Source organism: Chenopodium album, chromosome 12, assembly GCF_948465745.1.
Source record: "Chenopodium album chromosome 12, dcCheAlbu1.1, whole genome shotgun sequence".
Classification (NCBI taxonomy): domain Eukaryota; kingdom Viridiplantae; phylum Streptophyta; class Magnoliopsida; order Caryophyllales; family Amaranthaceae; genus Chenopodium; species Chenopodium album.
In genome coordinates this window covers 13,172,335-13,186,715 of record NC_137845.1, presented here as the reverse complement: position 1 = coordinate 13,186,715, position 14,381 = coordinate 13,172,335, and the positions used below count along the sequence as shown (strand labels likewise).

Here is a 14,381-nt window from a genome sequence, read left to right as displayed (position 1 = left end):
AGATCCCCATATGAAGTTCCCCACTCCTGTTGAAGCTGAGATCCTTGCGGCTGAAGAAGCCGAAGAAGAAGAAGAGAGGAGGGAACTTGAAGCCGAACAGCTGGAAAGGGAGGCTCAGCAGGGTGCACAGCCTGCTTTATCTGCTGCTGGAGCTGAAGCCACCATGGGACCCAGCACTGCTGATCAGTCTGATCCTCGGGCTGAAGCATAGGAACTCGGCCAGTCGTCTTCAGAATCTTGCGGTTCATCATGCGCTCAACTTTAGACTTGCCGCTTCTGAAATTTTTTTGCCTTGTTTTTTGCTTCAGCTTGCCTTGATGTACAAACTGCTTTATCTGTTTTTGCATGTACTTCGGCAGCTGTGTTTTTCCGCTTGTGGGCGGCTGCCGATATTTCATTATGTCCTTTGAACAGTCTGAACTTTGTAGCTCGTTTTCTGAGCATTTGAGCTTTATCTGATGCATTTCTCTTCAATTACTTTGCATTATTTTGAATGCTTTACTTTTTCTTCAAAAATTTGCTAAGTACAAAGCTTTCAGCTCGAAGACTTCTGCTGAAGATAAACTTGCACTGATAGTGCTTCTTGCCCCTCTCAGTAATCTGAAGACTCGGGTCTTTGGATTACTGAATTGGGTTTCTGTCTATCTTTAAAAATGGATATCTGAAACACAAGGCCAACTGAAGGCAATGTTTCAGACCATGGCTTTCTGGGATACAAGGCTCAGTTCAGGCAATATCCCAGACTTGTCCACAGATTCATGTCTTTGGAGAACAAGTCTTACTGAAGTTTTAACTTCAGCTGAAAGACCAAAGCTCTTTAAAAAGACAAGTTTGTCAGCAATCTGAAACCCAGTTACCCGAAGGCGATGGTTTCAGACGAGGCTGAATAAAAATTTTCTAATAGTTGCCGTTATCCTTGGTTTTCTTTCTATCTTTAAAAATGGATATCTGAAACAAAGGGCCAACTGAAGGCAATGTTTCAAATAATGGCTCTTTGGGATACGAGGCTTAGCTAAGGCAATATCCAAGACTTGTCCATTGACTCATGTCTTTGGAGAACAAGTCTTACTAAAGTTTAACTTCAGCTGAAAGACCAGAGTTCTTTAAAAAGACGAGTTTGTCAGCAATCTGAAACCCAGTTACCCGAAGGCGAAGGTTTCAGACGAGGCTGAATAAAAACCCTTAAAAAGTAGATAGAACGAAGAAAACTTGAAAGAATAAAAAGTTGCAAAAAATAATAGGAATGGTGGCTCTGAAGCCTTTCATTAATAATTCAAAATGTACTTACAAAGATTGCTATGCCCCGAAGGGTTTACACATGATATTTCTTAAGTACATCAGCATTCCAGTGATTTTTCAGCTCAGTTCCATCTAACTGACGAAGTCTGTATGTCCCTGGCTGAAGCTCATCATAAATTTCATAAGGTCCCTCCCATGCAGCTGAGAGTTTCCCATGGATTCGGCCTTTCTGAACTGCAGCAGCATTCCGAAGGACAAGGTCTCCAATTTTGAGAGGCCTTGCATGGACCCTTCGGTTGTAAAATTTGCTGATTCTCTGCTTGTAAGCATCCATTCTGTCTCGGGCTGAGTCTCTCACTTCGTCAAGGAAGTCAAGGGATTCCTTCATAAGTTGCTCGTTCTCAGCCGAGAAGTGGTGCACTCTTAAACTTTCAGAACCGATTTCCACTGGAAGAACGGCTTCGGCACCATACACCAGCTCAAAGGGTGAATAGCCCGTTGCCTCTTTTTCAGTTGTCCGAAGTGACCAGAGGGTTCTTGGAAGTTCCTCTATCCACTTAGACTTTTGATCTTCAACCCTTTTCTTCAAAGCATTGAGGATCTGTTTATTTGCAGCTTCGGCTTGGCCATTACTTTGTGGATGACAAACTGCTGAATATGCCAATTTGATGCCGAATTGGTTTGTGTACCGCCTCAGCGGTAAATTATCAAATTTCCTCCCATGATCAAAGACAAAGACCTTCGGAATACCGAAGCGAGTGATAATGTTCTGCCAGATAAATTTCCTGACAGTTTGCTATGTGATGTTCGAAGCTGCTTCAGCCTCAATCCATTTGCTGAAGTAGTCGATGCCGACTATTAACCATATTTTTTGGTAGGGTGCATTTGGAAAGGGCCCCAAAATATCCAGCCCCCATTGGGCAAATGAAAGCGGATTTAGGATCGGCTGAAGGTCTCTAGCAGGCTGATGGATGACTGGTGCGAATTTTTGGCATTTTTCGCATTTTCGGACCAGCTCCTTAGCGTCCGAGATCATGGTGGGCCAGTAATATCCGGCCCTCAATGCCTTGTGGGCTAGGGTCCTTCCCCCAATGTGGTTTCCACAGATGCCGAGGTGAATTTCCCGAAGGATGTAATCTGCATCTGTCTGTCCCACGCATTTCAGCAATGGGGCTGAGAAGGACTTTTTCAGAAGCTCTCCTCTGAAGACGATGAACCTTGAGCTGGTTCTCTTCAGCTTGGAGGCCAAAATTCTGTCTTCGGGAATTTCTCCCCGAAGCTTGAAAGCTAGGATGGGGTCCATCCAGCTGGGCTCTGGGCCGGCGCAGCACACTTCAGGTGCTTCGTCGACACTTCTTTCTCGGCGCACCTCCACATATACAGATCTGTTCAGCTCGGTGAGGGTTGAACTGGCAAGTTTGGAGAGTGCGTCGGCTTGAGCATTCTGACCCCTTGGGATCAGCTGCACTTCAAAGGTTCTCAGCTTTGCAATAACTGATTTGATCTTGGCAAGATAATTTATCATGGAGGGCTCTTTGGCCTCGTAGCAGCCACCGATCTGATATGCAACTAGCTGAGAGTCTGTTTTCAGACAAACATGCTCGGCTTCCAGAGAGATGCACAGTTCTAGGCCCGCGATTGCTGCCTCATATTCAGCTTCGTTATTCAAAGTCTTGAAAGAAAATTTGAGTTCATACTCGAAGGATTTGCCTTCGAGAGAGGTTATCACTACCCCTGCCCCTGAACCATTTACGGTGGAGGATCCATCCGTAAACACGGTCCAGATTTTCTTTTCATCGTCTAACGTCTCTTGGTACGAGCATTCGGCCAAGAAGTCCGCTAGAGCTTGAGCTTTGATGGTTGTTCTCGGCTGGTAGCTGATGCTGAATTCAGTGAGCTCGAAAGCCCACTTGGCCAGCCTACCAGATTTTTCAACTTTGCCGAGAACTTTTTCCAGCGGCTGATCAGTTAAGACCACTATCTGATGGCAATCAAAGTAGGGCCTCAACTTCCGAGCAGCTACGACTACTGCAAAGGCAACTTTTTCGAGTAAAGGGTAACGAGTCTCGGCGTCCGTCAAAGTGTGACTGACGAAGTAGATCGGTTGCTGAATTTTATTTTCTTCCCTCAGCAGCACTGCACTGATGGTAGCCGGGCTAACAGCTACGTACAGATACAAAGTTTCCCCCTCCACTGGATTAGCCAGAGTTGGGAGCTGAGCTAGATGCTCCCGAAGCTGCTTGAAGGCCTCTTTTTGCTCTTCTTCCCAAAAGAGCTCTTTTGTTTTTAGGAGTTTCAAGGCTTTGAAGAAAGGTAGTCCCTTGTCTAAAGCTCTAGAAATGAACCTCGAAAGGGCTGCCATAAACTTTGATGCTTTCTTAGAGTGGCGAAGGTTTCAGCCAGGTCCTTAACATGATCTTCAGTTTTTTTGCTTTTGACGATTGAATCGTCAACATAAACTTCCATGTTTCGGCCTTTTTGATCGGCCAAAACCTGATCCACCAGCCTTTGATAAGTCGCCCCCGCATTTTTCAATCCGAAAGGCATCATTTTGTAATTGTACACCCCGGCGTTCGTGACGAATGCCGTATTTGCTCGGTCGTCGGGGTGCATGAAGATCTGATGATACCCCGAGAATGCGTCCATGAAACTAAGCAAGGCGTGGCCACTCGTCGAGTCGACTAGCTGATCGATTCTCGGCAAGGGATAGAAATCCTTCGGACAAGCCTTATTTAGGTCCGTGAAGTCAACGCACATTCTCCAGGTACCATTGGCCTTCTGAACCATCACCACATTTGCCAGCCATTCTGGATATTGACAAGGCTCGATGAAGCCTGCGTCCAGCAATTTTTTGACCTCGGCTGCGATGTCTCGGTTCTTATTTGCAGAGTAATTCCGCTTCTTTTGCTTGACTGGCCGACACGTTGGGTCGACGTTAAGCTTATGGGAGATGAGGTCTGGACTTATCCCAGGCATATCGGCTGCCGAGAAAGCAAACACATCTCTGTTGTCCCGCAGGAGTTGAATAAGTTCACAACCGGTGCTCGGATCGAGGTCCATCCCGATTGTTACACATTTCTCAGCATCTCCTTCGGTCAACTCGACCGTTTCAGTTTGCTGGTCCAGGTCCATTGTTGATGGACTAGACTCTTCACAATCTGGCCTGCTGTCTATATCAGCAGGCGTCCCAGACTTTTTCTTCTTTGGCTGGCTCTCTAAGTCTTTCGGCTCAGATGAAGAGCTAGCCTTTTCTTTTTCTGACCCTTTTTCTTTGGGTACAGAACCTTGGGCCGAAGCACTTAGACCTTTTGGCTTCTTTGTGCTCGGCTCTCTTTCTTTTTCTTTCTCCTCCTCATCCTCGTCGTCGTCGTCTGGGCGATTAGTGGATGGCCTGAGGTAGTTGCACCTTCGGGCTTCCTTTTGGCTACCCTGGATCCTTTCGGGGAAGCCGGCGTCTGAAACGTAAATCATCAGCTGATGATAAGTTGAGACGACCCCTTGGATCTCGTGAATTATGGGTCTCCCCAAAATCACGTTGTACACTGAAGGAGCGTCGATGACCAAAAATTCGGTCATGACATTCCTAGCTGCTTCGTCGCAGCCGATGGTGACAGGAAGTAGAACCTTCCCATCAGGATAAGTTGAAGCCCCATTGAATCCGGATACTGGGTAGGATGCCGGCGTGAGGTGCTTGGGCTTCAGCTTGATTTGATCATAGGCCTTTCGGAACAAAATGTTTGCTCCGCTACCACCGTCAACTAGAACTTTGCTGACGTCGTGGTTGGCCACCGTGGCGATGATCACTAACGGGTCCTCGTGAGGGTACGTCACCCCCCGGCAGTCAGCGGCTGTGAACGTCATGTTCGGCACCGGTGACTGGGGTGGCTGAATATCAGCATGATTCACCTGGTGAGTCAGAGCCCTGAGGTGACGCTTGTGCTCCCTCCGAGAGCATGTTCCTCCTCAGATAACATGGATTGGAGGGAATTTTCCTTCCGCAGTTTTACTGTTCTTTCGGGGGAAGTCGATTTCTTGCCGAGAGTCTTTTTCGGACTTCTCAGCCTCTTTTTTCTCGCGGTGATCCGCGATATATTTTTTCAAGTATCCCTTCCGGACCATGTCCTCGGTTTGGTCCTTCAGCTGGATACACTCCTCAGTGTTGTGTCCCGGTGATTCATGGAACTCACACCACTGATTCTTATTTTTTCGCTGATACCACTCGGGGAGCGGTCTCGGCTTTCTGTAACTCTGCTCCTCCTTTGTCACACTGTAGATCTTAGCGCGCGGAAGAGAGAGCGGAGTGTACGATTCATATCTGCCCGCGAAAGGAGCAGATTTTTCTTTCTTCGACTCGTTGGCCGAAGATTGTTCCGAGGCTTTCGCCTTTCCCTTTGCCTTCTGGCCTTGGCCTTCAGACGAGGGTGCTTGTTTTTGTTTCCCTCCCCCGGATTGGGATTGGGTTTTTGCTTTGTTCCACTCTTCAGCTCGGATGAATTTATCCGAAGCATTCAATGCTTCCTCCAAGGTGCTGGGTGAATTCATGACCATGAAGTCAGAGAACGGCCCAGTTCTGAGACCGTGCTGAAGGGCGAAAACTGCCTGCCCTTGGTCCAGCTGAGAAACGCTGGATGACTCGTTGCTGAAGCGAGTCAGATAGTCTCGGAGGCTCTCGGCCTCACCTTGCTGCAGTCCCATGAGCTCTGCGGTAGTCTTCTCTCGGCGATTTGCCGTGGAAAACTTGCTCTTGAACTTGGAGGACAGGTCGTCCCACCCAATAATTGAGCCTTCTTTAACTCCCTTGGAGATCCATGCTTGCGCGACCCCCTTGAGAGTGGTTGGAAAATACTTGCACCAAGTCGCCTCGGACCTGGGGCAGAGATGCATGTGAGCCTCATATGAGGCAATATGGTCCTTCGGATCCGAAGTTCCATCATAAGTAATGTGCAACGGGATTTTAACCGTCGGCACATGAGATTCCAGTATCCATTGCTCGAATGGAGAACTGGAGGGCAGCATTACGGCCTTGCCCTTATTCCCAGCCGAAGGGACCGCGCTCCGCCCTCTCAGAGAGGTAGAAGTGGTTTTCGTCCCTGGCTGGGAGGTCTGGGCCTCGGCTACAGGGTAGGAAAGGCGGCGGTGCACGCTCCGTTCCCTATCGCCGAGACGGTCGTGAACGCTTCGGCGAGCAGTTTCTGGCCGAGAGGCAGAACTGCTGCTTTTATGGGTTCTGCTCGTAGTGAGCTGAATGGAAGACTCCCTGAAGAAGTGAGAGTTCCTGTTTCTCTCCCTCTCGGTTCTCCAGGTATCCTCCTCCCATTCGCCAAGCTCCTTGAAAGAGGAGAGTTTCCCCCCTCCTGGCCGAGGCACCTCCGCTGGTTTCTGGTTTGCGGAGGGGTTCGGTTGCGTGGAGGTGGCATGTTCTGGGCCTTCATGGCTTCCATGAGGACCGCTAAGGCTCTCGCTACCTCCTCCGAGTTGGGCCCTGTCAAGGGTGTCCTCGGCTGAGAGCGAGAGTAGGTGCGAATGCTCCGGGATTGGCTCCGGGCATGAGATTGGGTCCTTTGACTGGACCGGTTGTCCTCATTTGACCGAGGCGGGCTCGGCGGATGATTGGACTGGATGATAGGAGATTCGGATCTCACCCTAGGCTCCTCATGAGAGTCGGGTCCCGCGGAGGGGCTCCTATCCCGAGGAGGAGACAGGCTAGAAGTGGGGCGTTCCGAGGGACCCCCTCCTAGTGACTTTCGGCGCTTTCTTAGAAGAGAAGCACCGTCGTTTTTGCTCTTGCGATTCTTAGCCATTGAAACTAAGATTGAGGTAGAACGATTGAAATTGACTTAAAGATTTTTTGAAAGTCTTCCCCACAGACGGCGCCAAATTGATTCGGGTGAAAACAGTGGGACCTTGCCGAAGGTCTGATGAAATGGTGAAGACTGGGCTCGGTCCAAATGATGTTGGGCCGAGGATTTCCTGCACAGCAAACACAAGTAAACTAGCCTCGGGGGTGTTGCCGAGGAAGGCCCCTCCGATGCTAAAGTCAGTACAATGTGTAGAGAGAAAGCTATCCAAGAGAATTAATTGCTTGAGGCTTTGTGTGTCTGTGAATGAATGTACAAATGTAATATTGATGGCTTTTATACCTTGGCATATATAGGAGAAGTGGGCCTTGGCCCAATTGACTTGCCTTGTGGACTGATCTTGACTTTAGCATAATTGGAGAGTTGAACCTTGACCTTGGGCTTTTAATTGGATCATTTAATGACTAGGCCCAATTGGACTAAATTGGACCCAAACAAGTATTACGTAGTATTTTTTAAGTGACGATTCAAAGTATATCCCTTTGCCCCCTTTTTGGATTTTGCACTTTGTAGTTTGTACATAATGTAGAGGTGATGTAATTCATTACTCTGTTCTCTTAAACAATTTAATTGGTTGACATATGTGCGCATATAAAAAAAAAAAAAATGACTTGTAAAATAAAGCTATCAAAAGACTGTATTTATCATATTCATGTTCATGTTCATGTTCATGTTAATGTTAATTAATAGACATACATGTTGAATAATGAAAAAAAATTGTCGTTGACACAACCAATTTAATTGAACTTGTCGAAATCTGGACACTAATCTTAAATATTTAATTAATTAGTTAGTTGTCTATCCAATTCGTCATATCTTTGTATCAATTCAAGTCGGGGCCATAGCCAACGTGAAAAAATTTAGCGCATTGTCGCATACTGAGTTTGCTAACTAACTCAAACGAAATACATACCGTTATATTTTCTAAAATTCTCGACATTAGTAAAGTTAGTGGATAATGCCCTTTGTGTTAATTCAGACCAAAAATCTTAACACTAAGGGCCTGTTCTCTTCAGCTTAAGTTCAATTCAGTTTCAATCAGTTCAGTTCAGCTTTAATAGGTCCAATTCAGTTCACTTCATCTTTACGTCTAATGATATTGCTAATGATAATTAAAGCCAAATTTCATACTTTTTAGCATATATTACAACGATAATAATAATAATAATAATAGTGATAGTGATAGTGATAGTGATAGTGATAGTGATAGTGATAGTGATAGTGATAGTGATAATAATAATAATAATAATAATAATAATAATAATAAAAAATCAGAACAGGCCCTAATCCATTTATTAAACACTAAAACTCAAGTTGAAAATCTTATCAGTTATCACTAACCCGCCTATTTTGTATCCAATTTCTAAACACTGGAATTATGGGGAATTGGGGACAATAGCAACGGAGCAGACTTAACAAGTACTCCCTCCATATTTTAATAAATGTTACAGTTTGACTAAATACGCATGCTGAGACATGACTTTGACCTTAGATTTATCTAATTACAAGTGTATGTTAGTAAAATTATATGAAAATTAATATTATAAAAGTATACATTATATGAATCCAATAGTGTATTATACAATAACATTTGTTTTTTTTTATTTTTTTTATATTTGTAAATTAATCAAGTCAAAAACATTATGTGAATAGTAAAAAAAGTCAAACTATAACACTTATTAAAATAGGAGTAGGAGGGTTGTTTGCCTTGTAAGAAAAACCCACCAGTACACTCATGACTTCAAGTTCTGGCACCTATAAATTTTGAGCCCAAAATAAATTCAACAGGCCCATGCAATTATTGGCAATTAACGACTACTGTACTTACTTAGTGTTTGACACTCTTTCACAAGAGTAGTGTTGTAGTGATAATCTATCTTTGGTATTGGGTAAATATCATTTTCTCTAGAATTATTGGGTCTAATAAATTGTGTTTTACAAGTTTGTATCACACTGCACAACTAAACAATGTCTAAGCAATACTCATCACGCATAGCCGCATAGGTGCGAAGTAATTGTGTAAATTCAGCAGGCAGACCCATGCCACAATTTTTGTTTGACATATGCTTAATTGAACAAAAATTACAAACTATTAGTGTTCATAATAAAATAGTGGCCTAGGTTGCACCAGTTGTCACCAAGAAAGAATCCACTTTATAAGACCAAAGGAGGTTCCATCTCAAAATCATATGGTAATAAGAGGAGAAATCCTTTAGCTTTATAAAATGTTTAAAATTCTCTCATTTATTTTATTTTATTTTAATGTGGGACACTTACATATATTATTTGGAAATTTTATACTTCAAAGGTTCATTTGTTCAACAACCATCTACAAGGACTACATGCATCTCAACCTAAATATTTTTCCGTTCTATCTTGATGTAAAGGAAGAGGTAGAAAACTCATTTCTCGACGTATTATAGAAGGGGTCATCACTCTTGCACAACACGTACACAACATCTACCATACTTGGTCGCTTTGAGGGATCCTTATTAACACAAGCAACAGCCACATCCATCATATTTGTCAAGGCCTCAACCGAGCAAGATTCTGTTAGAAGGAAATTGTCTATCCACTCCATCAACTTCTTCACCTTTTCGGTATCATCATCACTGTAGTCCCAAGTTTCATGGGCACTAGCCCAAAGTGCTTTTCCCTCCCGGTCGATGGCCTCCCTACCTGATAGCAACTCGAGCAAGACTACTCCAAATGAGAAGGCATCCATCTTTGGAGAGACTATACCATCAGTTAAATATTCAGGTGCAATATATCCTTGGGTACCTACAATGTGCATTGTAATAGCGTTACACCCAGACCGTGCTAACCCGAAATTGGCAATCTTAGCTCTCATATTGGTGTCAAGGAGAATGTTGCTGCTCTTTATGTCTTTGTGAACGACTTGTGGTCTAGTATGCTCATGGAAGTATTGAAGACCATTTGCAATATCAATAGAAATTCTTAGTCTAGCTTTCCAGTTTAATTTGCTCTTGTTTTCGTGTAGCCAAAAATGAAGAGATCCGTTTTCAATGTACTCATAAACTAGGTAGCAAGTAGCATCTTCAGGGTCTATGGAAAATCCTTCCAATCTGACCAAGTTTCCATGATTCACCTGTAAATGACAAGAGGAAATGGTAATAGAAGTTAATTACTTAATTTATATTCCTTCCATCCAATTCAGTTGTCACTTTATTTTATTTTTCATTTTTTATTTTTATTTTTATTTTTGGTGTTTAGAGCGCCACAAGGGCGGGGTGAGATTCAGTTGTCACATTATTACGTTAAGTTAAACAATTTTCAGTGATTCTTCCTCCCCAAGATTAAACCCAAGTCGACAATACAATCAAATGAAATAAGTAATAATCAGAAAATTGTAAACTAAAATAGTTCATTAGTTCATTGTATACGTATTACACATCAAAATTAGCAGTATAAATACAGCCATTTGGCAGAAAAAGAATTCCAAAATTTACATGTTAAAAGTTATGCTACCAAGACAAACTAATGATTCCAAGATGTTCAATGATACAAAAATCAGTAGTGTTTTACATTTAATTAATTTAGTCTCATCCACTGTTCACTTATACTAGTTGCTAATCTATATGAGGATGCCCCAATTTATCAGGTATGTTTATCAAGTGTCAATTTGTAAATAAATCAACAAAAATAACATTTTTGTAGATCAATAAGTGTGATGTCTAATAAAAAGTTAATTACAATTTTACCACTTAATGTAATAAACTTGTATTTTCTCTTATTCAACCAACCATATACGTAGTAAACAATCTTTAAGCAAAACTTCAATAATAAATTCACAATTTCAAATCATAAAAGTCAATATTGAGTCAACAATTCACACCTATCATCCTCGATATTCATAGATCTCATTCACTCTCATCCACTCTTCACGGTTTTTCCTCTAATTTTATTCCAAGGGACACCTGTTTTTCCCCTTGTTTGAATTAATATGAATTCAAATTAAAAAGTAAATTCAAGCTCAGAGCATCTCCTATTAATTCAGATACTCGTGGCGGCCACCGTGTACATATAGCTCGATTGTTGTATAGTGGTTGTAGACTTCTAGTGGTATTTTAGAGAAATATAACAATGGGTTATTTGACAATCGGCGGTTGGTTGTTAGCTGTTGATTGTTGGCTTGTTTAATTGACGTGTTTGACTGGCTGAAACTGTTAGCTGTATGTATTGGCCTTTTAAGTTAGTTATCTAAACCAGCTATTTACAAAAGTATTTGGTAAAATTATTTATACTTGTTAGCTGTTTATTAGTGATAAAGTGAGCCATTAAGCCAAAAACCAATCGAAAAGCTACTCTTATTAGCTTTTGACTTTTGACGAAAAAGCCAGCTTAAAAGCCAATTATCAAACATATTTTTTTTGGTTGTTTCTCTTATTCCCAAACAATTTTTTTTTTTTTTTTTTTTTTTTTTTTTTCACATTACTCCTTAATGATGGAAATTTAGCTCTTCCTCTTATCTATAACTTTATATTAAAGGCGAAACCAGGAATGACACATGTCATCTTCTGGTTAAAAATTTTCCCTCCAAAAGTTTTTTTTTTTTTAATTTTTTTTAATTTTTATTTTTTTGGTCAAAGCTTCTTAGAGAAGTTTTTAATACAAAATACAATAATATTACATTTCCGATTTGATAAGTATATTCCATTTGTACACATTCAAACAAAGATATTTTTTTTTATACAATATTATGCAATAATAGTTTGCTATCTATAACTTTGTAATGAAATTCATAGTTATTTTTATTAGTCGTGCATATATTATTCTCTCTATTTTCTTTAGTGTGATAAATTTTTAAATTTTTTTTTTTGTAACTAAAGAACTTTCATCCTATTTTGCAATTAGGTATAATTTTTTATAATTTAATAATAGTGTTAAACTAATGATAAGTATTAAGTATTAAAAATTACCGTGCATGGCACGGGATTTAACCTAGTTCCCTCTCTAACATCATATCCTTTATTGTTGAATTTTTAAGGGGCTATGAGTTTTATTAGCGGGAATCACAATCTTTATTTCTTGTATAAAAGATTTATAAACTCTTCCATAATAATTGTCAGGTTTTTCATCGCCTCTTTTGAGAGAGGATTGACTTATTTGTTGTTAAGCCGTGTATAGTTAACGGGCCAATGTTATAAACCCTAATCTCTTTTTAGGTTGTATATAAGTCCTAATCTCTTTAGGTTGTATATACAACCTAAAGAGATTATACAACCTAAAGAGATTAGAGCTTATAACATTGGCCCATTAGCTATACACAAATATACGGCTTAACATTTGTTGTAATATATGTGAAATTGTTTCATTATAGAAGAATTGGATGGCAAAATTCATTAATTTCGTAAGTACAATATAATAAATTAGATAAAATTATTCTCAAGGTTACAACAAATTATTAGATTGTTTTTCCTAAAAGGATGTATTTTCAAGCAAGATGAGCGAAAATGTTCCACAAAACAAGATTTAATCGACAACCGTAGTTTATACTCTTTCTTTTTTTTTTTTTTTTGAAGGACCGTAGTTTATACTTTATAGAAAGGAAATTTATTTATTTGATTCAATATGATATTATGAAAAACTTTGGTACTTTTCGTATGTCTTTTTATCAATGAATCGATCTTAAAATACCGATTCATCAAAGAATATCATGTACAAAATTCACATAATCAACGGATCGGAATAATAATATTAAAACATGTAGTACAAAAATGAGATACTATACCTTTTGCAAGATCTTTAACTCTTCATAAGCATTCCACTTCATCTTCTTCATAGCATAAAAATTCCCATCAATGCAACCTTTATAAACAGAACCATGTATCACCTTCCTCTCATCAAATCCATCAGTAGCCTTTCTCAATTCGTCGATTTCGAAAATCTTATACTTATCCAATGTATCAGAAACATCAGCCAACAGCAAGTTCTGTTCTAATTGCTTCAAAATCCTCCTCTCATGACCTACATTCTCCTGCCTAATAATTTCCTCAAAATCTCTCTCCTTTGACTTTTTCCTCAAGTCAACTTCCCAATAAACTAATAACAACCCTGAAACCAAAACAAGCAACAGAACACTAACCCCCAATCCAACACCTAAACCAACAACAACCCCTTTATGATCACTCTTACTATTCACCACAATTGTTTGATTACTGCCACTATTATTAGTCTGATTAGTAGGAACACGAGGAGCAGGGGCCGGTTGAATCGGCTGAATCGGTTGATTAAGCTTAACAAGTTTCGAAACCGGAACGAAAATCGTTTCAAAAACTTCAGGATCATCCCCATTTAAATCAATAATAGATTGCCTAGTTACTCCAAATAAAGATGCAATAATATCCAAATTATCATCAGGCTGAAAAACATAAGTAACCAAGAAATTAACATTATTCCTCAACTGGGTATTATTAGGACACTTACAGAAAATAGGAAAATAATAATCAACCCCAACAGAAAGATTAAGAGGTTTAGCATCAGGGTTAATAATTTCAGTAGAGTTGTAACTAGTTAGATAACCAAAAATTTCAGTAGAAACTTTATAAAAATTGTCATTTGGTTTAAAAGTATAGGACATTTTAGCAAAAGAAAGGGATTTAAGGGTTTGATTTTGAACAGGGTGACACCCACATGAAATAGGGATGAAAAGGGGTTGATTTGGGAGAAGAGATAAAGATGGGTTTGAAATATTACTGGGTTTTGCGATTGAAAGTCTGCTGACATTGAAGATATCACCAATTGAAGCAAGGTCTAAGAAATCAGGGGATGTAGCTCTGTATAATACATAGGTTTGACAGGGGTAATTGGTGGTTGTGCTGTTGATTGTGCAAGTGTAGCCATTTGTGACTGGTTGAGAATTTGAACGCTGGATTATATTGAGAAGTAGAATTAGACAGTAGAATTTACTCAAATGAGAGATTTTTGGCCACATTTTTTTGGGGGGATTTTGGGTTTTTTGTGATTGTTTGATTTTTTTTTTGTACAAGTATATACGAAGTACATTTTTTTGATGTGTATTTTATAGGTGAATTGAAGGTAAGTTTGTTAAGATAAATTTAGTGAACACTCAGAACTCAGTAGTAGAATTGTCAAAAATTGGTTACCCTGCTAGGCTAATAATCCTAGTGTAAGTTTGAATGTTAATTGCATTAGCATTAGGAAGTCTACTAGTATGGAAGTCTGTTATTTATCGGTCCCTTTAATAAATTGTGTCTTGACTCTTGAGATAAGGAGATTGAAAGTGGTTAATCAATTGCACAA

At 40.4% G+C, this 14,381-nt stretch overlaps 1 protein-coding gene across 1 annotated transcript; it reads right to left on the bottom strand.

Moving 5' to 3' along the window:
- Positions 1-9,342: 9,342 nt before the first annotated feature.
- Positions 9,343-14,088, bottom strand: LOC145572047 (serine/threonine receptor-like kinase NFP). The gene is made up of 2 exons (XM_081631065.1): positions 12,850-14,088; positions 9,343-10,206 (listed from the first exon to the last, which is right to left on the bottom strand). The coding sequence occupies exons 1-2, from the start codon at positions 14,050-14,052 to the stop codon at positions 9,469-9,471; spliced, it is 1,941 nt and encodes a 646-aa protein (XP_081487191.1). The 5' UTR covers positions 14,053-14,088; the 3' UTR covers positions 9,343-9,468.
- Positions 14,089-14,381: the final 293 nt, after the last annotated feature.